The sequence below is a fragment of the Psittacula echo genome (genome assembly GCF_963264785.1).
Source record: "Psittacula echo genome assembly, chromosome: Z".
Lineage (NCBI taxonomy): Eukaryota > Metazoa > Chordata > Aves > Psittaciformes > Psittacidae > Psittacula > Psittacula echo.
Window position 1 is genome coordinate 86,322,516 of NC_137742.1, and position 26,506 is coordinate 86,349,021.

Sequence of the window (26,506 nt, forward strand, 5' to 3'; positions counted from 1 at the left end):
TATTCCCTGATGGTGAAAAACGGGAGATCAGTACACTATACCAGCTTGCTCCTCAAAATCCCTACTGGGGATAGCACCTCTTGATAGTTGCTATGCTTGGAGTTGGAGTAGCTGCATTGTCTGTTGTAGTCAGAGTCTGAGTAGCTGCTGTACTTGTCACTGGGGTTGGTGTCACTGTGTTGGTGTCCTGGGTTCAGCAGTAGCAGTCATTTTTCTCCTTCTTAGTAGCTGGTGCAGTGCTGTGGTTTTGACTTCCGGCCTAGGAACAGCGCTGATAACACCAATGTTTTCAGTTGTTGCTCAGTAATGTTTACCCTGACCAAGGACTTCCTGAGTCTCATGCTCTGCCAGGGAGGAGGGGAAGCCGGGAGGAAGCAGAGACAGGACACCTGACCCAAACTAGCCAAAGAGGTATTCCATATCACAGCACATCATGCCCACTATATAAACTGGGGGCAGTTACCCGGAAGGGCTAGATCACTGCTGGGGTCGGGCTGGGTATCAGTCGGTGGGGGGTGAGCGGTTGTATTCTCTTCCCTTGTTATTTCCCTTATCATTATTATCATTGGTGGTAGCAGTAGTGGGTTTGTGTTATACCTTAGTTACTGGACTGTTCTTATCTCAACCCACGGGAGTTACATTCTTTTGATTCTCCTCCCCATCCCTCCAGGAGAGGGGGAGGAATAAAAGGGGGAGTGAGCAAGCGGCTGTGTGGTTCTGAGTTACAGGCTGGGCTTAAACCACGACAAGGATGTATGTACAGCAGTTGCAAGGTGTTGCTGAATAGTGCAATTGTGATTATAAAGGGGTGTTGCTCCTCCACAGTAGCTCTGCATTGGTGATGTCAAAGCCTGAAGTTCTAATAGGGACAATGCCCATAAACCTTTTATGAGTAGGTTTTATAAAGAATGAGTTAGTAGTTACCCTCATAGTCAGAAACTGAGTACAAATCTATCTGCAAATAAGTAATTCTAAGTTGTATCATTGAAATGCTTGAAAAGTTGTCCAGAGGGAAATTCAGGCCGTAATTTTTATGATGGAGCTACCTCCCTTGACACTTTGATACAGCTGTGTTACTGCAGCACCATATTCTCAGGTTTTTTTGGGTGAAGGAAGGAGAGGTATTGGGGCAAGAACCCATTCAAAGGTTTGGTCTGCCACTCACCTCATGTCAGCAGCGGCTGACCCTGGCCTCAGCTGTCCCTGGGAGCTATTTGTTTGAATTATGAAGTATAAAAGTACGTATGAAGTGTTGCGAATAACGCCTTACGCCTGTTTGCAATTGGGATTTAAACAAATACACCTGTTTTGAGGAAGGGCTTAAACGAAGCTTGAGAAATGTGAAGCTGCAGCACATTTTCACTTTCACCTCTCCCTCACGCTCGTCGGGCGCTGCCGGCCCGTGCCCGCCAGTCACATCCACAGCTCAAGCCTCTCTTGCAGAAGGAGTTAGACTCCGCTTACCTACCCCCGAGTAACCAGACTTCCACACAACTTCTCCCAGCCACCCGAGCACCGCCCCCCTCAGCGCGGCCCGTTACGCCCGCCCGCGGACTGCCGCCTCTGGGCTCTCGCGAGAACACGCTGATAAACAGTGCACAAAATGGCGGCGACAGGCCAGGCGAGGGCGGCACGGTGAGCGCGGGGGCGCGGCGTTGCTGCTGCTTGCGGGGATTGCGGGTAGTGCGGTGCCGCCAAGTGGTGTGGGGCGCGGAGCGGGGCCTGCAGCACCCGGCCGCCGTTCCCAGTGCTCGCTTCCTCTCGCCTCTGGGGCTGCCTCGTCCGCCGCCGCGCTCCGGACGGTTGCCGCTCCGCCTCACTCTCTCCCTGGCGCGGGGTGAGCTGGGAGCGGAGACGCTGCCCGGGCGGCTGCGCTCTCTGGGGCGGCGCGGGCGACTCGCGGAACCGGGCGCGGCGTAAGTGAAGATATTCGTTCGGTGGCTGCGCGGTGGTCAGGGGTGGCGGCCCCGTCTGTGGCACGGGCAGGGCTCCCGGAACGGAACCGCTGCTCCGCCAGGGTTACTCCGAGCGGAGCTGCTGAGGGGCTGGGCAAGGCTCAGTACTTGTCCAGCTCCACACAGTAAGGCTTTACACAGAATAAACAAGTGAGCGTGGTGTCCTTTTGCTTCTAGTTTCTGTATTTCATCATTATGCTTATGCACAGTCAGCTATAAGGATTTTGCTCGTTTGTGTAGTTGAATGTTTTATTGCTTTAAGGGTTATAAACAAATGAAGTGATAAGGTAGGCAGAGCTCAGCCAAGAGCACTGTAGCTATGTCTAGTTTAGGGATGAAGAGGAAACTTTTTAATCACAATTCACAGTCTGTTAGGATGTCAGAACTAGAGGGGAATGCCCTCCCTGTTACAAAGAAATACATGGGAATGCTAAATAAAGTTAAATAAAAGTGGACAGCTGTCACATGCAGACTCAATTTGTTCTGTTACTGTGCTATGAGCTCAGCCCATCCTTCTCCTAAGGAGTATGAATCCCCTCATAAGGCTCCTACTTTTCAGTCCTGATCATTGTAGTGATGTATAGTTCTGCTTCTCCAAGTGCTGTGACAGATCAGATGAATATTGCTCATTACTTGTGTCTTAATGGCCATTTACCTACCAGTTGCTGGTTAAATGTTTGGAATTTAAAAAAATGCTAGCATTACAATTTTTCTTCAATATTTCTCACACCTTGGAGTATAAAGTATGGAGGCTTCCCCTCCATGTGAGAAACACCTTCTACACCATCTTTAACTCCACATTACTATATCTGTGGTCCCAGCCCTTATTTTCTCAGGTGCCCGTGTTGTAGTAACACACATTCCACCTCAAGAAAATTTGAAGGAGTTCTTTCAAGTGCAGGAACTGAATGTTTGCTTTCTGCAGTATCTCTTTTGCTTACCAGGCTTTGACATGGAGTTTGAATCTGATTCTCCTTGTGTAAAATGACGTACCTTAGCAGAATTTGTTTACCCCATTTCTGATTGGCAAAAAAGCTACCATGCTATTCATGAAAAATTACTAAATGAAACGTAAGAACAACTTTTTCTTTATTATTTCTAATACTAACTGCAAAAGGTGTCTTTTGTGTTTTTCAGGCTCTACAGTTGCACAAACACAACTCTAATTATTTTCTTTATTGCTCTGCCTTACAGGTTGGCTTGCCATCAGCTTTGCTAATTCTTCTAAGGAGATAACTTTGCCATCAGAAATGGAGTACAGGACTCAGCTACCACATCCTGAGTGACCAAATCCTTTAATACAAAATGGAGAAGAAGCGGAGAAAGAAATGAGCCTGTTTACTAGGCTTTACCTCAGAAGACCATGAAATCTCAACTTATTTTGGACACAGCTTTAAGAAATAACCAGTTGATCAGCGCAGTGACAGCAACATTTACTGAAACAAAAATGAACTAGTTTATGAAGAAGAAAATTGTGATTTGAATATATGGAATTTTTGGAATGAAACCATTTTCTCCTGTGACCATGAAGTTTGCAAACATCTGGTTTGTTCTGGTTGTTATTTTACTCTGTGGCAAAAAACACTTCGGTACCAGACTAGAGAATTCCTCTCATGAAGCTCACATATGTCCTGGATGTTCACGCCTTACTTTGAAAGTGGAATTCACTTCAACAGTCGTAGAGCATGGTAATAAGCGTTAAGCAGTAAAAAAAGAAAAAAACCAAATCCATGAAAAGTTTGAGTGTATTTTACTGATTTGTGGTATTTGTGCAATTGTAGCATTCCGAGTTTGTGTAGAAGCATATTGTGTGCTAAATCCTCTCTATTCAAAGAGAGAAACAGATTTTTTCAAAGGTTCTTGGTTTAACTGGAAACAAGACTCAGAAAATAAGAGAAGGAAGAGAGGGGGAAATAAAAAGGATGTTAAAAGTGTAAATGGAGTGTGAAGGTTCAGGTGAGCAAGCCTCCTCACTTTGGTGTGTTTAGTAGCTGTTTTGACCTAGCCAGTGGTATCATTGAGGCTTTTTTATGAAATATAACCACAAGTGTGCCTTGAAGGGGTGAGAAAGGCAAGAAATTTCTGTGGGTTTGTTCAAGAAGAGGTGTGGAAGTGTTAATGTACTTACGGAAAGATTGTGAAGATAATTGTGAAGGGAGCAGATGAAAGACAAAGTGAGGCACATGTCGCTGCGGGGATGGCAAAAGATAGCAGTAGGATACTTCTACCCTGTGTCCACTTGCTGCCTCAGGTACCTGTGAAGTTCCTGCAGTGAAGCTGTGTGTGTCCCTGGGTGCTGACAGGCAAGATGTCAGTAGTGAAGTTTCTGAACATAGTGAGCCAAAGACCGAATGTGGTGGTGTGTGCTGGGGCTCTGCTCTCACTGATACAAATCTAGGACTGGACTGTTGGGACCACCTTTATTCTCTGTGTTGTAGTTGGTGTCAGTAATTTGCACTAATGCGCAATTCCATGTAGAGGCTAGATTCTTTAAATCATACGTGCCAAGAGGTATATTGAATTGGCATAATGGCTTTAAGCTGACAGAGGAGAGATTTAGATTAAACATTAGGAAAAAATTCTTCCCTGTGAGGGGTGGTGAGGTTCTGGCACAGGTAGCCCAGAGAAGCTGTGGCTGCCCCATCCTTGGCAGTGTTCAGGGCCAGGTTCAATGGGGTTTGGAGCAACCTGGGCTAGCGAAAGGTGGGCTAGCGTGGCAGGGAGTTGGAACTGGGTGAGCTTACAGGTCACTTCCAACCCAAATCATTCTGTGATTCTATGCTAATGAAGCAGTTTGTACTGCTGGATGTAACAGTAAGTCTGTTCTCTTTCTACTGCTCTCCTGATGTTTCACCTTTCTGTTACAATTCTACCTTCCTTTCAAAGGTTTTGATCATATGTTGCAGCTTTCCTGATAAAGAAAAAAACCAAAACAACATAGTGCAGACATAAATTGCAGATTTCTAAAAGCAACAGAAAAATGCCTCAAATTCTGATTATTTGTTCTGGGAAAAGAAAAAAAATATTTGGACCTTTGTGGTGTGAATTCATGAGTAAGCTGCTTAAACGTCATTTCTGATAAGTTGTGCTCTTGTTTCAGAGTATATTGTGGCTTTTAATGGATACTTCACAGCTAAAGCTAGAAGTAAATTTATTTCAAGTGCATTAAAAAGTAGCGATATTGAGAACTGGAGGATTGTACCTCGCAACAACCCAGCTGCTGACTACCCCAGTGATTTTGAAGTTATTCAGATCAATGAGAAACAGAAAGATGGAGTACTGACACTTGAAGATCACCCAAACATCAAGCGTGTAACACCTCAGCGGAAGGTCTTCCGAGCACTCAAATATTCAGAGTGTAAGTAATTTTCTCTGTGGTTGCATGAGATCTGCTTCAGGAAAGTGGCTCAGCCTAATTTCAGACCATCAGCTTAGCATTACACAAATGAGAAGTGGCCTGGGGTTTTCCTTTACAGAAATCTATTCTTTTGTCTATAAAATTATCAGAGTCTTGTCATACCTTTGCTAAAGTGTGGCAACAGTTCTATCTACAACACAGAAACATTTCTTTTGCAGCAGTCAGTTACCTGAGACTATGGACCATGATAATCTATAGTTGATGAAACAGAAGCTTTTACTGACTTTGATAAGAGAAAATTGATACTTGCTTGTTTAAAACTTTTGTTGTTTTGCATGTTTTTGATTTTGCATATTTTGTTTGTATATTTGCATAAAATACAATCTTTTGTGTTTTTTCTTATACTGTTTTTTCTGTTCTTCATTGTAATTCTACATAGCTGATCCAGTGTTGCACTGCAATGAAACCAGATGGACTCAGAAGTGGCAGTCATCTCGTCCCTTGAGAAGAGCAAGTCTTTCTTTAGGTTCTGGCTTCTGGCATGCAACAGGTCGACACTCAAGCAGGCGTTTGCTGAGAGCTATCCCTCGCCAAGTTGCTCAGACCTTGCAGGCAGATGTCCTCTGGCAGATGGGTTACACAGGTATGGTTTTGTCTGTTGGCCTAGAGTGGTCACCTTTGTTGAGAAACAAGGGAAGTCTGAGGAGAGGCTAATTAACTTCTATGTATTAATCTCTCGTTGGGTGCCAGTTCCAGAAAGATTGAAAAATAATTTGTTTTGAGATGCGTTGTGTACTTACAGAGTGCTGTTCTGTGTTTGTACTGAGAAATTGGTTATATTTATGATCTGTGGCTGAATTTCAGAGTTAGAAGTTCTGTTTGAGATCTATAACTTACTGAGCTTGTAAATTGCATGCCCCATTAAACAAAACTTCTCTTTAACCTGATAGATTAGATTTGCTACAAAGCTGAATCAGAAAAAGCAGTGTTTTTCTGTTATAGGTGCTGGTGTAAGAGTAGCTGTGTTTGACACTGGTCTGAGTGAGAAACATCCACATTTCAAAAATGTGAAGGAGAGAACAAACTGGACTAATGAGAGAACCTTGGATGATGGTGAGTTACTGTGCACAATTGTCCAGCTCTTTGTGACACTGGCGTGTTCTGTTTTCCATTGTAAAACTGCTGCTGTGATGTTAACAGCTGTTGAAACTGTGTATCTTGAGCTTTCAAGCTTAATTTTATAGGATCCTGAGCACTTTTGTAGTCATACCATATTCAACAAAGAGTGTTAATGTCCCAGGAGGCTGTTGCATAAATCTCCTTTGGATCACATGTGGCATTTCATCATAGCATTTGAAAAATGTCAAGGCAAGAAGACACTATGCAGGCATAAATACATTGTCAGAGTAGGTAGTGGTGAGAGAAAATGCCTCAAAGCTGTTCCTTTCCTTTTTATGTGTTCTGATATTTCCCAGTGCATGCATATTTCCATACAGAGGGAGAGCATTTTCCTTCTTTACTGTGCAATCTCAAACTAACCACAGTTTTGGCACCTTCCTGTAAAGTTCTTCTAATCTGTATAGTTCTCATCAACAATCGTTGTGCTCATGCCCATCAACAACCAAAGAACTTTTTATTTTCTGCACTATGTTTGTCTTCTCTTTTTTGTATGTTGACCTTAACTTGCCCTGACCAGTATTGCTCATATAACAATATGCTTTCACATGTTGTTAACTTCATACAGCCTGGGTCAGTGAGTCATTTGTCAATTTCTTTAGAGTTCAAGGTATGTGCATATCTTGTTCAGTCTTTTGTGCATCTTTGTAGATTTATCACGTAGGATTTCTTTGCATTGCAGCAGCTGCTTTTGGTAGCACTTTCTGTTAGTTCTGAGCCCAGATGGTTGCTGGATAGGCAGATTTGGAGTGCAGAAATACAATGTAGGCAGTTCAATAAAGCAAAAGATAAATTATTTTTTGAGCAGAGGAAAAAAATGTGTTCTGTTATCTCATTGTTCATAGAATCATAGAATAGTTAGGGTTAGAAAGGACCTTAAGATCATCTAGTTCCAGCCCCCTGCCATAGGCAGGGACAGCACACACTAAACCATGTCACCCAAGGCTCTGTCCAACCTGGCCTTGAACACTGCCAAGGGTGGAGCATTCACAGCTACCTTGAACAACCTGTTCCACTGCCTCACCACCCTCACAGTAAAGAACTTTTTCCTTACATCTAACCTAAACTTCTCCTGTTTAAATTTCAGCACATCCCCCTTGTCCTGTCACTACAGTCCCTAATCCTTAACGAAATACAATTATTGTAGAGTCAGGATAAAAATCTTTTAAGAAGTTTACATAAAAATACATTGGCCTCATGACTTGTATTACCCCAAATAACATTTTCTTTCATGAGTGCTTTGCAGGGCTCCTAATTTCATTGGTAGCAATCAGGAGTGGATAGACTAGAGAGCTTATCACTTGGAGTTTCATCAGCTGATTGTGTGGCTACACAGACTGGAAATTCTGATCCCACTGAACACAGCAGCAAAATGTGATACAGAAAGACTAGGACTGAACCCAGTGTTTGCAGTTTGTTATAAAGTCTGTTAGATTGATGTGATTTTTTTTTTTTTTGTGTAGGATGTGTTGAACGTACAAATCTTGGACAATGGGAAGGTTTGTCTTCCAATGTTTTATTTTGTTTCCTTCTTCCTGTCATAGGCTTAGGCCATGGGACTTTTGTAGCAGGTGTGATAGCCAGCATGAGAGAATGCCAGGGATTTGCTCCAAATGCAGAACTACACATTTTTAGAGTGTTCACCAATAACCAGGTAGCTATTTTACATGTGTTTCAGTTGTGCCTTTCCATATTAATGCTGTAGTAATCCTTTCCTTTGGGAATATTGCAAGTACTTATAAATGTTGACATATTTTCTTTGATAAGTGGGAGGAATAAATCTATTTATAAGCGATTTACTAAAAGGTGTCTTACAGTTTCCAGATCTGGTATATTTTTCAGAAATAATACATAAAAAGTGTTTGAGCAATCACTCAAATGAACTGAATACTAGAAATATTGGAGACTGCTGACACTTTTATGCTTTATTTTGGTGGTGTTTCTCCCCTCTGTAGTCTGAAGTCTGTATTGTCATGGAATCACTGGATTTTTCAATGATACCTTTTTTTCACCCCTTCTTTTTACATAGGTCTCATACACATCTTGGTTTCTGGATGCCTTTAATTATGCGATTTTAAAGAAGATAGATGTATTGAATCTAAGTATTGGTGGGCCAGACTTCATGGATCATCCATTTGTTGACAAAGTTAGTACGAGGAAATGTACTGGTCATGGTCTTTATATCCCTCACATGAATGCTGTACTTGCAGAACTACTTGTTTGCCACTGCTCGTGACAGATTCTCATGATGCTGACAGTTTCTGTGGAGTTTCATTTGCATGAGAGAAATTTTGTACAGTGTACAGGCTTTTAGGAATATGTTTCAGGAATGAAGAATTATGGAAAAAATGTCCTTTTACAAAATGCTGTATGTACTGCTAGAAGTACAGGCAACTAAGTAGGCCCTTATTAGAAAAAGCTTAACTGAAATCCTCCTTGTTTTGTTTTGGTTGTTTTTTGTTTGGTGTTTTTTTTTATCTCAGCATGGTTGATTTATTTCATGGTAAAAATATGTATAGTGTGAATTTAGTAGCAAATTCTCTAAGAACAAATAGGTAAAAAGTTGATTCAGCTATGTGATAAGAATGTGTTTCAGGTTAAGAATGGAATTAGGTTTTTGACTTTGTAAAAAATAAGTGGATTGTTGATACATCCTTCAAAAGCACTAAGTAAATCAATTTACATTTACAAAAAGGATAAAATCTTTCTTTGTAAAGGGTAATTAAAGGATTTTTTATGCTTAGAAATTCTTAATTTTTTTAATGATAACCTGCATTGAAATATAGTTTGATAGTGGCTTCACTACTCTCCCCAGATTGTTACTGGAAGGGGTTCAGAAGAACCGGACTTTAGCAACTGGAGTGCTTTGTTACGGATAGGAGTTTTATTTTTGATGTAACCTGAATATGAACTATCAGCAGTGTTGCTGTTGAGATTGGGTTATGGGTCACATAATCTTAAGAAAGTTTGGAGCTTAATACTGAGTATACCAGTAAGATATATTTTATAAATCTCAGTGAGAAGGAGAGGTTCAACTAATTGTTCGCTTATGTCAAGCTCCATGGAGTGTACACTTCTTAGAAAAGCCTCTTTTTTGATGGCAGAGCCTTACTGTAAACATTGTTGTAGGTATGGGAACTGACAGCTAACAACGTCATCATGGTCTCTGCTATTGGCAATGATGGCCCTTTGTATGGGTAAGTTTCAATGACCACTTCAAAGGAAAGGAAATACCTTATTATATGCTTTTGGAAGTAGTTGTGTTTGGTCAGGAAGTTTTCCCTCCTATTTTCTGTAATCTGTTTATAGAAAGTGACTCAAACTCTTTCTCCTGTCTTTACCACTTGCTGCAGTAGTTCAGCAATTTGTGAAGTACTTGGCTGAATATTTTTCACAGAAACAGTGGAAAGTCAGTAAAAGAAGAATGGTAGTACTTCCAGTTGTCATTTCCCTGTTACTTTGAGCAGGCATCTTTGGGTACTCATCTTGGGTTTAAGGAATATAGTAAGGGATCAAGCCGTAATGATTTGTGATATATTTCTAAATAAGTGCCTAAAAATAGATTTGTTTTGTCTTTCAGGATATGTGGTTTGGTAGTTACTGAGTTAGTTATTGAGTTACTAACTGCTTGAAAAGTTGCTCTTGCATTTAAAATGTAACTGCATCACACAGGGCCAAAATTTGTTTCTGTGAAGGTTAAAAAGAGTGTCTAAGAAAAACCTGATGGCAGCATGACCATTATCAGGATTAAACTCATGACTGTGTCTAGATTTGGGGGTTTGTTGTTTTTATGTTTTTGTCTTCCTGTCTACCAACTTGTTCTAGGACTCTAAATAATCCTGCTGACCAGATGGATGTGATTGGAGTGGGTGGCATTGACTTTGAAGATAATATAGCTCGCTTTTCATCTAGGGGAATGACCACTTGGGTAAGATTGTTTTTGCTATGGTCAGCCACATTTGCATCCAAAATAAAGGCCTTGGAGAGGTGGCCTTTTTGAAGGCGTAATCCTGTACACATGACATGTGTTGGAGTAACCAGTACTAAAAGATTTCATCAAGGATCAGGTCTGGATTGTAAGTCTTTAAGCAAGAAGCTTAATATTCTTTACAGGGATTTTCATTAGCCTTGGCCAGTATTGACATTCTTCATGTATTTGTAGAATATCCAGTACTTTTTGATTTACAGTGAGGACTTACATGTGTAGTTAAGTCTGCAAAACTGGGGGCCTGTTCTTGTCCTTCCTTTAGTTTAAAACTCGTAGGATTTCCAGATGCTATATCAACAAATGTTGAACTGAGGTAATGGGTACTGATTTCAGATGAGGTAGCATTGTGATCTTCATTAAAGAGACCATTACATGTTTCTGTTTTTGCTGTATCTTACTCATAAGCCAGGTAGCAATGTGGTTATTTTGTCAGTGGTTTCATTCTTAGTAGATACTAGAGTAATTGACAGTAATGTTGCCATTGAAACGCTGAAAACTTGTCATAAACAAATTGAGCCCTTCTTTAGATGGTGCTATTCTGTGATGCTCAATCTCAGCTAATTTTGTTGGCAGTTTTACTTCTGAATGGTCTGCAGTTAGTTTAAGTGGCCAAATGAAACAACCAGTATTCATTATTTATTAGGGCAACAATCCATCCATTTTCTTTCACAGGAGCTGCCTGGAGGTTATGGTAGAGTGAAGCCTGATATTGTTACTTACGGCTCTGGAGTAAGAGGTTCTGGTATGAAAGGTGGATGCCGCTCTCTCTCTGGGACAAGCGTAGCATCTCCTGTGGTGGCAGGTGCTGTTACTTTGTTAGTGAGGTAAGGCTTAAATAAAACTCTCTAAAAAGATACTTATGCAGGAGGATCATAAAAGGCCCTGTAAAGGAACCCACCAAATAAAACTGAATTATGTTCAGATGTAGAAAAACAAACTCAGAGGACAAAATCCTGTTTCTTCTGCCTGATACATTACCATGGCTACCTAGCTCTAAGTTTCCTGAGAAAAAACTGAGAAATTATTTATTTGATAATAGTCTTTAAAATATACCTAGGGAGAATTTTGTCACATTTTTTTAATCATTCTGAATTGCTGAGCTTCTGTCAGTAGTGTTGTAGAAGAGCAGCTGCTGAATGTAGGCACCTGTAGCAGTTAATTATCGAAATAAGTCATAAATTTTCTGGGATTTAGGGGTTTATGGCTATTATCTGGTTGCGTAAGTCATCTGTTACACACTGAAGAACTTGAAAGGAAGGTGAGCGTTGCAAAGCTGTACTTTGTTGTTGCTGCTGCATAAGGAAGAGATGAACCTTTTTGAGAAACATGCCAGAATTTCTGAGTCATCATCACATTTCTTACATAAAGTGGTTTGCAAAAGATACCAGCAAGTTTCGAGACACAGAGGCTTTGATTTTCAGAATACTTTATTTAGCATTTAAAGATAGTGTCCTGATTGTAATGACTGCTGGTAATGGATCACATTGTAATGAGATAAGTTAATGCAATATTAGTTTTTAAGACAAATGTGTCAGAAACTTGTCACTCTTCTTCTCAGCTGTTCCAGTGAGATATCAAGTAACAATACACAAATACGAACAGAAGATGTTACGTACAACAAAGTGATTTTTGATTGCATTTTCTTTACATCAAATGACTGTTAAGGCACAATGGTAAACAAGACTAGCTAGAAAGTGGAATAAAAATCACCTAACGTGATCTGTTGTTTCCTCCTTCAGCACAGTTCAGAAGCGTGAAATGGTGAATCCAGCAAGTATGAAGCAGGCACTTATTGCGTCAGCACGTAGACTTCCTGGAGTCAACATGTTTGAACAAGGACATGGCAAGTTGGATCTACTGAGAGCTTATCAGATCCTCAACAGCTATAAACCACAGGCCAGGTTAATTTTAATCCTTAATTAATCAATGGTAGACTATAATCTGCTTTATTTCTCGAAGAGCAGGTGATGCATGTGTAACTCAGTTGAGCAGTCTGTGCTTACGCAACGAAGAACTAGCACAGGTCTTAGGTAATCCTAAAGTGTGAATTTTGACAGCAGAATGGATGAAAAGTCAAGTATTTTCTGCAGTTTAGGGGATGAAGTGTCTGTGAGAGCTAAATTTCTTTCTTTTCTAGACTCAGATGTTATGAATAATGTAACCTAGAACTCAATGGAAAAGTACTTTAGAGAATAAGAACATTCTCACAGTGCTGAAAGGTGGTTTTTGTGTGTGAAATTTTTTTCATAAAACTTAAGAAAAAAAAAAGTTAGAGTGGAAGAGAGGAAGATTTTGGGGCAAATTTGGGAAGCAAGGTGGGAAATCTTGATAGAGTAACTATGGCATGTTTTATCTGTATTTTTTTCATTGTTATGTATAGTGGCATGTTCTGGGTTTTGGGTTTAGTTTGGGTTTTTTGGGGGTTTTTTTTTGTTTGGTTGGTTTGGTTTTGTGGGTTTTTTTTTTGTTTGTTTGTTTTTGTTTGTTTTTGTTTTTTTTTTTTTTTTGTTTTGTTTTGTTTTTTTGTTTTGTTTTTGTTTTTGTTTTTTTTTTTGTGTTTGTTTGGTTGATTGGTTTGGGTTTTTTTTATTTTTTTTTTAATTTTTAATTTATTTATTTTTTTTTAAATTTTACCTCCTTCACCCTGTAGTTTGAGTCCAAGCTATATTGACCTGACGGAATGTCCCTACATGTGGCCCTATTGCTCTCAGCCCATATATTATGGAGGGATGCCAACCATTGTTAATGTTACTATCCTTAATGGTATGGGAGTCACTGGGAGAATTGTAGACAAGGTAAGACTTAACATTGTTCCAAGTCCTGACTATTAATGTTGCTTAAACATTTATGAATTTCACAAAACAAATCAGATTTCTTACTGCTGAGAGGAAGAGATGCAAAATGTTTGATTTTAAAGGGCGCACCCTGATTAGTAAGATTTGTCAACATGACCTGTCTACAAGTTTTCAAGCAATGCATTGGTTTCAGGGGTGTGCAGTGTTTTGTCTTTGTAAAACCAGTTTGGATTGACAGGTGCTTAGAGAATACAAAGAAATCTCTGACAGAATTTAAAATCTTCTGGAAAGACTTTCCTCATCTGTGGTTTGGGTTTTTTTGTTTTTTTGTTTTGGTTTGGTTTGGTTTGGTTTGTTTGTTTTTTTTGTGGTCTGAAGCATAAGCAGTCTTACTAAAGGCATTCCAGATCATGTTTCTTCCATAGGTCAAAATGACCTGAATGTATTGACTTAACCAAGGTCTGCTGCAAAACCTGTTGTTTTACACCACTGAAATTGAGCGTGTTGGTTAACTAGCGAGATTTTTAATGATATTTTTTTTTTAATTAAGCTTTATGTAAGTTTAAATGTAGAACACATTTGGGAATTCATGCCAGTTAAATAAGGCACCTATCTCAGAGCTCCAGCCAGTGTACACAAACTTAATTTCAATATTTTATTGTGAATCCTGAGGTCTGTTTTAGATTTAAGCTTACATTAAAGAGCATTGCAGCTCTTACCCAACATCATTAGCTTGTGGTAGTGCACACAGCTGATGTAGTTTGCCTGTGTCTGTTATAGCATTAGCTCTCTTTATTACTGAAAGGAAATCTTGTGTTCTTAGCAATAAATTTTTGCACAGCACCCCAAAACATTTAAACAGGTGCACTTAGGCAGCATGCTGTTCAGATAGCTTCTTAGAGAGCCTTGCCACTGAAAAGCCTATAGTCTGGATTGTTAAGGCTGTCACGATTAGGTGACTTACCACTAATCTTTTGGGCTTTGTGGTCATTTTAAAATTTGACATAATCTTCTGAAAAACTAAGATTTATTATTTCTTCATGCAGAACATGCAAAAATTAGTGACTGTCAATACTGTTTTGCCAGTGTTTTGTATTTTCCATTTCACAGCCGGACTGGCAACCCTATCTCCCGCAAAATGGGGATAATATTGAAGTGGCTTTTTCCTATTCCCCTGTGTTGTGGCCCTGGTCTGGATACTTAGCAATTTCCATCTCTGTAGCAAAGAAAGCAGCATCCTGGGAGGGCATTGCTCAAGGTCATGTTATGATCACGATATCATCCCCTGCAGAAAATGAAGTAAGTTCTGCACATATTGGTTTTTCTGTGTTAATATTTATTAAAACTGCTTCCCAATATGTAAGTACCTTCTTTTAAGGGGTTGCTCTGGTCCCATTGTTTGAAGTGTAGGTTAGATTGGGGTCAGGAAATTGAAGAATACAAATCATTATCTTTATAGTTGAGGGCAGGATTCACCTGCGAATTCAATATGCTTTAGAATCAAAAAATCTCACTTAGAAACTGACTTCATAATTTCACCTGTTTACTGTGAATTATAAATAATGTGTTTTGATAAAGAGATTATTTTAACATTTCTTCTGGAACCATGCTTAATTGTTCCTGAGAAGTTTTTAATGTTTGGAATGATTGAACCAGATCGTAGTTGTAACATTTTAAGTATTTTATGTTCTGAGAGTAAATATTAATGTTGACTGCAGAAAAATTGCAATGGTGATTTAAGGCAAAAGTCATTTCTCTGTCTTCAGAACTGGTACTGGTGACTGAAAGTAGATTTGATACCTCCATTTTACTGGTCTTTTACAATCCACAGTTAACTGGTGAATGTTCCTGTGGGGGAAAAAGGATTTCACTGTGTTTTGTTCTGTCGTTCAGTCTAAGAATGGTGCAGAGCAGACTTCAACGGTGAAGCTTCCAATAAAAGTGAAGATAATTCCTACTCCACCTCGTAGTAAGCGAGTCCTTTGGGATCAATATCATAATCTCCGTTATCCACCAGGGTACTTCCCCAGGGATAATTTGAGGATGAAGAATGATCCATTAGATTGGTATTTATCTCAGATTGTATAAAATTTCTTGATTTTGTGTTAATGGTATGGGTTAAATCTACTGAATGCCAGAGTGCTCTGGCCTTATTCAGTGTGGCATGGGATTAGTTTTTCTAGGAAATCCATGAAAAGCACTTGGACTCAGCGTGCTTTTAGTTCAGGGTTTTTGCTGTGCTCTAAGGTTTTATTCACGTGAAATGAAAAGCTTTTAAAATGCAGATTGAAGACAGTGAGGTTTTTGTTTGGCTTTCAAAGTGCAGCATTTTTCTTTTCTGCCATAATTTCTCCCAGGAAGTTAAGGAAGCACTTTATTAGCCACTTCAGCATTCACTTATCAAAAAAAACCCCATGAGAAGTTTTAAATACTAAATCCTAAAGAAGAAAGTGGGAATGGCTGTAAGCTGGGAGAGACTATATTTAGGTAAGACATTAGGAAAGAATTCTTCACTATGACACTGGCACAGGTTTCCCAGGCAATCTGTGGCTGCCACATCCCTGGCAGTCCCTGGCAGTGTTCAAAGCCATGCTGGATGGGGCTTGGAGTAGCTTGGTGTAGTGGAAGGTGTCCCTGCCCATGGCAGGAGGTTGGAACTGGATAAGCTTAAAGATACCTTCTAACCCAAACCAGTCTACAATTCCATGAGACCCCTTGTCTGCTAAGGAAGGCTGTCTTTGAAGCAGGGAGAGGCTTGGCTGCCCTATTGTCTTTCATAAATGGAGACGGAAAGCATCCATAGGAAGAATCGTGCAACAGTGAATAAGGATTAATTGGGTCAGTGACCAAGTCATAGGCTTTGGAAAGGTATTTGGGCCATACAGGTATGGCAAATGGACAGAAACTCTCTGCTGAATTTCAGTAACTATTTACAGGGGGTCCTGTGAGTTACTTCCATTTAGTAGTTAAAATTGTTCTTACTGCTTTTTGCAAGGAGGAAGTCCTATGAAGAGCATCTGGTTTTAATGCAAGAGTGTTTCTCTGTGGGGCAGTGCAAACATGTGAATTGTGCTTTGTAAAGAAATTGCTCAGTTCCTAGCTTTGACTCTTCTCTGTAGGAGTCAGAACCAGTGTAATTTGTGAATAATTTTGCAAAGAGGAGATAGCTCTTGGAAAACTCCAGGTTTTCATTTGAGAAAAATGAAAGTTTCCTTTAGAAAGGAAACTAGGAAATAATCTATAATTAGAGGATTTACATTTGATTTCTGCATGGCAGATTTAAATGTTTTCAACGCTTTTCTCTTTTCCTAAGGAATGGTGATCATATCCATACAAACTTCAGGGACATGTACCAGCACCTAAGGAGCATGGGGTACTTTGTTGAGGTTCTTGGTTCCCCATTTACATGTTTTGATGCCAGTCAGTATGGTAAGCACGAGTTAATTACCTTGTTCTCCATACTGTTAACTTCTTCCTAAAATGGCCTTGGTTTTGGAAGACCAAGAATGTTGCAGGAATGCAAAGAAAAATTCTCATGATAGCAGAAAAATATAACAGTGGGTGTACTTACTTACATGCTGATATTTAGTTGTATAAAGTGTTGCTGCAGATGCTTGGGAGTCTAATAGAATTAGGGCAGTTTCCTACCTTTGTCATGAGAAAATGAGAGGGAAAGCCTACCTGTGAGTGGGATAAAAGCCCCTCTGTATTCAGTCCCACAAAGGCAGAACTGTACTTGCCAAAATATTTTGGCGTAGTCAAAATGAAGCATGATGTTGTCCTGGGTTCAGCAGTAGCAGTCATTTTTCTCCTTAGTAGCTGGTGCAGTGTTGTGTTTTTGACTTTCAGCCTGAGAACAGCCACTGATGATGCCAATGTTTTTAGTTGTTGCTAGATAATGTTTACTCCGACCAAGGACTCTGAGTCTCATGCTCTGCCAGGGAGGAGGGGTCTGCTAAAATGCAGCTGTAGTTTTCAAGGTCTGAATCAAAGTTTCAGAATAATTGTTTACCTACTGCAAGCCTGCTATGGGAAGTGGAGTTCCTCTGACTAGAAGTGCATGTAGTTTTGTTTGGATCAGCAGTGAATCTTCTAATTGTCCTCCTGTATCACAGTTTGGCTCAGCTTATGAAGCATGAATAGCAGTAATGTTACAGTGAACAGCCTGGTTATCTCTTGGTTTTGCTTTTACACACAGGCACTTTACTGATGGTGGACAGTGAGGAAGAGTATTTTCCTGAAGAGATCACCAAGCTGAGGAGGGATGTCGATAATGGACTTTCACTTATAGTGTTTAGTGACTGGTACAACACATCTGTGATGAGGAAAGTCAAGTTTTATGATGAAAACACAAGGTACTGATTTGTGTCAATTCTTTGGGGAATAAAATGCCATAGAATTGTCATTTTATGCACATATTACCCTAAAAATCCCAGATGCGGTACACTGCAAGATGTGATAAACTGCATCTTTAGGAGAATAGCTCCCTGCTTTATCATGATTACATTTGCCCCCTTGGTAATGTAATCTTCTTTTCAAGTCAAGAAAAACATTTACAATGAAAAGAAGTAAGAAATTGGAGACTGATAAATTAAAATGGCTGGTTTTTCACTTTCAGGGAGCAAAACAGAAAGTGTGCATTGCAGACAATATTGCCAGGTTGTGCATCCATTGTTGAAATTACTCCAGTGTATCACATAAAGTGAAAATATGCAATATGTCACCAGTGGTGATGGATACCGTCATAATTACTGTAGTTACCAGCCTGTTTCCTGTTAAGCTAGAAAAATCTTTTCTGCAGTTTGTGAGCAAGTAACATTTTGCTTTGTTAGAAAAATGAGAAGCAGATCACATCTGTCGTTTTTGCCTCTTGTGAACAAAGAGCCTAAGACTGAATTTCTTCCTAGCAAATTGAAGTTTTTTATGGAACTAAAATGCACTGAAAACTTTACATTTGTATTATTTAACTTCTGCTCAAAAGCACTGGTGTCAAAGAGACAGCTGCTCATGTGCCCCTGGAGTTATGTAAGATGTAGTTCATTATTTAAGTGACTTCAACAGAGTCTGCTTGTGGGAAGGCGCATGATTTTTTCCTTATACAAACTCTAAGAGCATATTCTGTATGCTAATAACCTGTGTTATGCTGTCATTTTCACAGACAGTGGTGGATGCCGGATACTGGAGGTGCCAATATACCAGCTCTCAATGATCTGCTTTCTGTCTGGAATATGGCCTTCAGTGATGGGCTCTATGAAGGTGATTTTAGCATGGCAAATCATGAAAGTGAGTACTGGAGTCAATCTCCTATGCAGGCTACAGTGTGTTGTTTAGAAATGAGTTTTCTGTGAGAATGAGATTGAACAAGTGTCAAGGGAACCACTCAGATTCAACGAAGAGGGTCTCATAAGCATGCTTAAATGTGTTTTAAGCATGCTTAAAATTGCTTCATTTGTAGACTGTATGTGAAACATTTTCAGTTCAGATAATGAATGTCCTCAGTTTAGACTTGTATTCCAGTATTCCAGGTGCTGACACTCTGAAGAGTATTGTTGGGGTCTGTATTTGTCTGGACTTTAAATATTAGTTGCAAGCATGAAACCTTTGGTTTTAATTTTGCAGTTGAACAGAAATTTGACATTTTGGAGGAAGAAAATTGATAGGGACCTTTTCCTTAGAATATGACACCTTAAACCTGCACCACAACATCCTGTTTTATGAGTTCTTGTTGTTGAAATCTTTTGAATTGTTCCCCATGAAATGAGTATGTTTGATTAGTTTCAAGTTCAAACTTGAACCTTTTTTGTGGTTAGACCACGGGTCTGTGATCTTACAGTTTTCTGACTTTCTAAATCTAGCCAGTCTTTCTTTTTATCTCACCAAATCACTTGATTTTTCATTCCATCGTTTTGTTCCCAAATCTCTTGGTCTTCTGACTGGTTCATTCAGAAAGTATATGTGAAAAGAAAATTGATTGAAGGAGTCAGGTTCTCTGTAGGATAAGTAATGACTGTTAATGTGAAATACTACATTTCTCACTGTATTTGATTAAGCTTTTCAGTTTAAAAAAGATAATGTCAGTCTGCTAAATGGAAACATTTGAAAGCAGTATCTAAAGGTGAACTTGCAAAAGCTGTGCTTAGAAATGTCTTCTCTGTGAATACGCATATTGATCAAAATATGCAGATTCAGAGCAGTGTTCTTGGGAATGTTTTCTTCTGTGCTTAACAGCTCACTGAAATATGGTGGGGAGGGAGGGAGTGTCATTTTTAGTCTAAACTGTGATTTTTGTGATGTCTTTCAGTGAATTATGCATCAGGATGCAGTATTGCAAAGTTTCCAGAAGATGGCATTGTCATTGCACAGAGTTTTAAGGATCAAGGTATGTGCTTCCTTTTTTTCTGTGTTTTAAGTAGAACTTCGGTGTCGATGCACAACCAGAGTTACGAAGCCTAGAGGTGTAAGATACAAGTGGCAGGTTTACAGGATTTGTCTTGCAGTTGCTGGTTACAGAGGGACAGATGTTGTCATTCGTGGAATGTCTCTATTCTCTTTTGTTAGTTCCGTAGTAGATTTTCTTGTAGGAATAGGCAAGCATGGCAGCAAAGTAAGCTGATAAAGAGCAGCATGCAGTGTGATGGCTGATTCTTAAGTTACTGTGTCCTATAGAATTCTGCAGAAGGACTAAAACAACATGAAGCAGTTTGTAAGGCAGAAGGCTATGATTTTAAACCTGTAGCTGAAAATGTTAGGATTTTTCGTTTGAGCATGTTGAAGGTAATCCAGGTTGTGAGGTCATCTTCTGCTTCTCCACCAAAGCAGGAAAAACATTAATACGGTAGGAAACTTCACAATCAGGGTCTTGGAGCAGTTCTGTTTTTATCATAACATCATGGGGGTTTTGAAAACATTTTGCATAAATGTGTGACATGAAGAGTAGTATAGCTGCAACTGTAAGTTTGCACTGTAGGCTGAGTTGACTTACAGGTAAATTGAGATGTTAATGCTTTGCAGGCTATGAAATTTATTTGTGCTTTCCTTCAGGTCTTGAAGTTTTAAAGCAGGAGACTGCTGTAGTTGAAAATGTCCCTATTTTGGGACTTTACCAAGTTCCTTCTGAAGGCAGTGGCAGGATTGTTTTGTATGGCGACTCTAACTGCTTGGATGACAGCCATCGACAGAAAGGTGTGTAAGCTTTGACATGCAAGAAGTTACTGTCTTAAGCTGATAACTGTCCTATGGGGCTTTTAGAGCTCCCATCTGTGTCTGAAGTAGCTTTTTCTTGGGACTCTAAATATTCCTAAATGGGAATTCATCTCACTTCTACAGAGCTCTGCTGAAAATGCTGTAAGGAGCAGTTACAGTAGAAAAGCCCCCCTAATTAAATAATCCTCTGATAGATGGGACCATTCCTCTCCCTATAGGTCCCTTCCCTGTTTTTCTGTTCCACAAGCTTTGGGTGTGGGGCTGATTCTGAGGCGGGTTTTTTGCAGGGTGGGGGAGAGAGGAGGATTGTTGGTTTGTTGGTTGGTGGGGTTTTTTTTTGCTTCTTTAGGGTATTTTTGCTCCACATACTTAATGTTGTGAAAAGGCCATTAGGGCATCTCTTCACTTTTTCCCCAGTTGCATTTTCAGAATGTTTACGTAGTACAATGGATCTTATGTTTTGCGTTTGCTCATCAGTGTGCCTTATTTCCTGTGAGGATTTATGGTAATGTTCAACATTTTGGTTGTATGTTACTATTTTCAGGCTATTCTACTTTGACACAAACTAGCTGGTGTAAATGTCAAAAAGTAGGGATTTCTCTTTGAGTTTTCAAAGCATTTTTCTGCAACTCCAGGTAGCAAGTGTGTGAGTTGTGTGTGATTTCTGTGACTTCTGGAGAAGCCATACTCTCTGCCTACACACTGTGGTTGGTCCTTAGAAAACCTTTTTTCTAGCACTTTATCTGATCTGACTTTTCTAAGTTTTAAGAGATTGATTGAGTTTCTAAAGACACATAAAGCACAAGCTGGTAGATTGGTGGGTTTAGAGGCCGCAGATAATCCAGTATATGAGTGAGGTCTTTTTCTGCATTTCCACTGAATGTGATGTTCAGCCTGAATTCTCCTTTTATGGTGAAAAGTACATTTATAATTCTTCAAGTTTTGTCACCAACATTTTAAAATATTGGGTTATATCATCCATCCCTTGCCTAATTTATTTAACACTTAAGTTCCTTAGCTCTTGCCTAAGGGGGCTCTCTGCCTATAACTCGTTTCTTTGTCTCCCAAATATTTTCTTTTTTATTTGAAAGATTTCTGATTTCTCCTTATCTGTCTTTGGGGGGGTTCTAGTGAGCCGCATGTCGGTACCTTGTGTGCTTGCTGTAGGTTATTGAAAGCACTTAGTATAAGAAAAGATAACGCAGCTTTAAATTAAGTAACAGAAAACAGTGCTTTGTGAGCTCCTTAATGCTGTTAAATTCAGTGTGACCTGTAAAGGAAAGAAAAAGTGAAAGGTTCTAAAGAAATCCTTTAAAATTAGCTTTTAAATTGTGAAGCAGAAGCTGTGTCTCCTACAAAGACATTGGTGGCTTTGACTGAAGTAAATTCCTAACATTAGTGAATGTAAGTCCTTAAAATCTGATTGACCTCTTTAAAAATCAAAGGTGAGGATTTAATAGACACCAGGATTATGAAGATTAATACCCATTCCCAGCCAACTGTTCCTGGGGAGAGAAGTTCTGAGAAAAATAGTTTGCTGTGTAGTTGAAATAGCTGATAAGGCACTGTCCTACTCCTGCAACTGGAAGTTTTAGAGAGTTGTGACGTTAACTGGCTGAAATGCTTAGGGGTAGCTCTGGATAAGGTTGTAGTAATTCAGGAGAGAATCAAAATGGGGGAATGAGGGTTCATGTGTTGTTGAAGTGCAAAGGAAAACCATGATCAAGTATATTGTGGCATTGATTCCCAGCCTGCTTTGTACCACAACTGCTGTAGGTACTGCTTTTGCTTTAGCTGAGACATTTCCAGAACCTTTCATTTATTTGGGTTTTTTAAGCTTGGAAAAGTAATCAATTCATAACGTTCCACTGAAAACACTACCTTGTTCTTACTTTTATTTGCAAGGTATTTATTTTGTCCTGTCTTCTCCATTTTCCTCTTAAAAATGGTGTCAGCAGCTCTCACCTTCCTGTGTTTCCACACCAAAAAATGTTTGGAATTTTTGTAAAGTGTAATTTTTGTAGTGACTTGGATGGCCTTGCACAACCTGGTATTTGAGACCTGTTGTTGTATGTCCTACTCTCCAAAAGACCCTGATTTATACATGAAAGAAGACATTTTATGACAGAACACACTGGGTTTGTGTTTATGAATGGTTGTGGGGGTGTGGGTATGTGTTGGAAGTCGCATCTTTCAGAAATTGTGCCTAGAACTTCAGCAGGAGAAAAATAAGACCCAGAAATACTGACTATACTTCTAAATATCATTATGGCCTTCTCAACAGAAAGATAAACCTGTTCAAATGTGACATAATGTGTATCTTGTTTTGGGGTTGGGGCTATGAAATCCACAGATTGCTTTTGGCTCCTGGATTCCCTCCTGCAGTACACTTCTTATGGCGTGATGCCACCAAGTCTCAGCCATTCCGAAAACAGACAGCGCCCACCATCAGGAGCAGGCTACCCTCTCCCCGAGCGGATGGAAGGTGAGGTCCTTCATTACCAAGCAACTGAGAGAACATCAGAGTGGAATTTAGGAAGACTCAGGCAGACTGAGTTTCATGCCAGTAAGGTTAGACTGGTATGAGCTCTCCAATGTTGTGTTGGTTTACTACAAGAGAGCATTTATTTTAGAGGTTTGTTGTGATACAGTTGTGATTTAACTGAAGAAAATGTTCTGTTCATAAAGTAGGAGTTTTCAGATACCTAGTTCTGCTGGGGAGCATTCTAGTTACTTGCTATACAGAGTGTGTGTAAAGCTTTCAGTCTTGTCTCACGTGCTGCCAGCAAAACCTGGATTGCTTATCACTGTAGGTGCAGTTTTACTGTTTTGTAAGGTACCCTTTGGTTAATTCTAAGCCAGATTTAGCTATGAGTCGTCATTACTGTAAAGAGCCCGTGGCTGACAGCAGCATTGTTTAGCTGGAGTGAATGTTGGTAGTTGTTATCCTACCGTCTTTCGGTAACCCAGTCTGTCTCTCCTGTGAGTTGCAGGTAACCATCTGCATCGATACTCAAAGGTGCTCGAGGCTCACTTGGGAGACCCTAAACCCAGGGCCCTTCCTGCTTGTCCTCACCTTTCCTGGGCCAAACCACAGCCTTTGAATGAAACTGCCCCCAGGTTAGTGTATGTCTGTCTTATAGTTGCACAAGAAGTCTTGTGTTCGAGTTCAGCTGAAAAATTATTTGTTCCATCTGCTTTTGAAAGGGACAGCTGGAATGCCTTTCCTAGAGAAACACCAGATTGCCAAGAGGAAATTAATGCCTCTTCAGTGAATAATTCTGACTCACCTTATTGCTACAGTATGAAAGTGGGGGGTTTTAAAAATAGTTTCACAAGTCACTGTTGTGATTGAGTGATCCCAGCTTAAAATGAATGGTCTTGCAGTCCATTGTCCATTGTCACTGCATGCCTTTGAAATAGTTTTCTGAAGCAGCTTCTTGGACAGCTTGCCTAACTCTGCCTGCTGGTTGTATCATTTGTCAAGTCACTTGTCAGCATATAGCCTGTATTTGTCTGCTGAGCTGCTAATTGTTACTTTTGGTAGTCTGTGTGCAAGAGACTTGTTAGCAAATAGTTGCCAATCCAAGTGTGAGACTATGACATCTGAATTTAGCTTTGGAGGCCTGCAAACTGCAGAACCTTTAGAATGGATCTTCTGAGTCCAAACCATTGAGTTATTTGTAGGCTCTGACTATCACTTTCTCTATATGTTTCTGCAAAATTACTTGCATTACTTAATTAAGTGGGCAGATAACTCTGTCTCTAAATTGCTTCTAGCAACCTTTGGAAACATCAGAAGTTACTGTCAATTGACCTTGAGAAAGTGGCTTTGCCCAGTTTTCGACAGAACCGACCCCAAGTGAGACCGTTGTCCCCTGGAGAAAGTGGTGCATGGGATATTCCTGGAGGTAAATATTGAAAAGTTTGAAAGCCACTGTTTTGTTTTGCTTTTCGTATAAGCTTTGAAAAAACAACCAGCACAGTCAGAAGAGAGGCCATATGTTTATTTTCAGTTGTGAAAAACATGCCAATAATAATGTGGCTATGTTGTAACAACCTAAGAGAAATAATTTTGCATGTGAATAGCTTATTCAGAAGCATGTGTGACATGCTGAGAGGAAGATTTTGATGGGTGATTTTTGGGTTGTTGAAGTTTGTTTTGGTGCTGTTTAGACTGACGGGTGTCTGTAGCAGTCTCTGTCCTTAGGAGCTGTGGCTGGATATGTCCTGCTAATTAAAATTCTGTGTGTCAGTGCACAAGAGCAAAGTTCAGAAGAGTTTGAATGGTGCCTTGGGCAAAGTGTTACACTAACAAATGATGCTGAGCACTTGGAACAGATTTAAGTCTAATGGTGGGCTGCTGTCCTGTGCAAGCTTGACACTCCAGGCCCAGCTGGGAGCAGTATGAAAGCCTCACATGAAAGCTGCTAGGCCAAAAGATACCTGCGAAAACAAGGGGTCTGATTCTGTAGCTCATCATCTATGTGCACAGTCTCTGGAGCAAGCACGCAATCACTTCCCTCATAGCATCAGGATTTGGTGTGATTTATATAAATTAGTGATAAAATCATGGTCAAGTGTTTGATCTTCCTTCTAATGCAGAACAGATGATTGTTGTTGTGGGGGAAATCTGGGTTATACTTTCATGTGTCCAAGTAAGTCGAGGTGGAAATGCTTTTCTGTAATGTTTGCATCCTTATTTTTGGTAATCAGTCTGCAGTTGTTAATCTTCCTGTCTGAAATGTAATCTGCTTAATAGCTGTTTTGTCTTTGAACTAGAGTTACTGTTGGGTCTTTTGATAGATGGTGCTAACACTGTGAAGACATTGTCGTTCATGTGGTCACTAGTCACTTCCAAACCTCTGTGCCTTTCCTAGGTATAATGCCTGGCCGGTACAACCAGGACGTAGGACAGACTATTCCAGTCTTTGCTTTTCTTGGTGCCATGGTGGTTCTGGCGTTCTTTGTGGTACAGATCAACAAAGCGAAGAGCAGGCCAAAGAGACGGAAACCACGAGTGAAGAGACCACAGCTGATGCAGCAGGTTCACCCACCAAAGACGCCTTCGGTGTGAAAGCTCTCCCTTGCCAAAGATGACCTGCTTGTACCAGCTGCTTTCCTGGGCCATCCATGGTCCCAAGTGAAAGTGCTGGTCGTGTTAGTGGTCCACATGTGACATCATCTCATAGTCTTTGGTTTCTGGAGAGTAAAAAAAGGACTTCAGTTGATCATCTGCATGTAAAACAGCAGCTTTAAGCAGCCGAAGCCACCGAAGACTTGAATACTGTTTAAATGGCTGCTTAGTCACTACATATCCCAAGAAGGGGGAAAACAGACCTTTTTTTTTAAGCTGACCAAACTAAAATTTATTTGTTTAGAGGCTATTTTCTATATTTATTTTTGGGGAGGGCGGGGGGAAAAGTCACTTTGAGGACCTCTGCTAAGGAAAAAGTGCATTTTTTTGGATGGAATGTAATTTTCTAGAACGGTATTTTGCTGAAGAGTAACGTGCACCATGACAGGAGGGAAGGGGATGAGGTAGACCAGTATAAATCAGTGAGACATACTCCTGCAGTTTATTTTTATAATGCCAACTACCATGATGTTTTTGTAATTTTTGGTCATGATTTCACCATTGTTGGTGAAGCAAATTTTCAATAAATATGTTATCTATATGAAGCAAAGACATGTGCTGCCTGACTCTGCTTTCTGCTGACAGTCACAGAGAGCAAGTTGCAGTCCAAGCTTCAGGCTTTCCTTTGGAGCACAACCTGGGGAGTGATGCAAACGGTGCTGGCCCCTCAGCAAGCACAGAAGAAACTTGTGCGGATGGCACTAGCAGCACAGTGTGGTATGTCACAAAGCCAAAACCCTTGTCTCCTTTTGTTTGTCCTGCTTCAAAGCTCACAGCTGATCAGAGATGATCAGAGGAAGGTCAGACTCATCAAAGATGCTCCAAGGGCTGGAGCATTCTGGAAACAGGCTGAGAGACCGGGCTTGTTCAGCCTGGAGAAGATGAGGCTTTGGG

At 40.1% G+C, this 26,506-nt stretch overlaps 1 protein-coding gene across 7 annotated transcripts; it reads left to right on the top strand.

Moving 5' to 3' along the window:
* Positions 1-382: 382 nt before the first annotated feature.
* On the top strand, positions 383-26,151 carry MBTPS1 (membrane bound transcription factor peptidase, site 1). 7 transcript variants are annotated; one of them, XM_080638528.1, is made up of 23 exons: positions 383-411; positions 3,150-3,643; positions 5,056-5,313; positions 5,753-5,956; positions 6,316-6,426; positions 7,953-8,143; positions 8,519-8,635; positions 9,619-9,686; positions 10,315-10,417; positions 11,150-11,301; positions 12,217-12,378; positions 13,128-13,272; positions 14,359-14,571; positions 15,166-15,338; positions 16,586-16,701; positions 17,471-17,627; positions 18,431-18,555; positions 19,574-19,651; positions 20,314-20,454; positions 22,829-22,960; positions 23,469-23,595; positions 24,256-24,386; positions 25,356-26,151. In XM_080638528.1, exons 2-23 carry the CDS (start codon positions 3,457-3,459, stop codon positions 25,550-25,552), a joined length of 3,288 nt encoding a protein of 1,095 aa, XP_080494654.1. In that variant the 5' UTR covers positions 383-411; positions 3,150-3,456; the 3' UTR covers positions 25,553-26,151. The 7 variants fall into 7 exon arrangements, with proteins under 7 accessions (XP_080494654.1, XP_080494651.1, XP_080494655.1 ...); XM_080638525.1 differs by lacking the exon at positions 383-411 and adding an exon at positions 1,590-1,635; XM_080638529.1 differs by lacking the exon at positions 383-411 and adding an exon at positions 1,590-1,635 and having other exon boundaries at positions 14,383-14,571.
* The last annotated feature ends 355 nt before the right edge of the window (positions 26,152-26,506 follow it).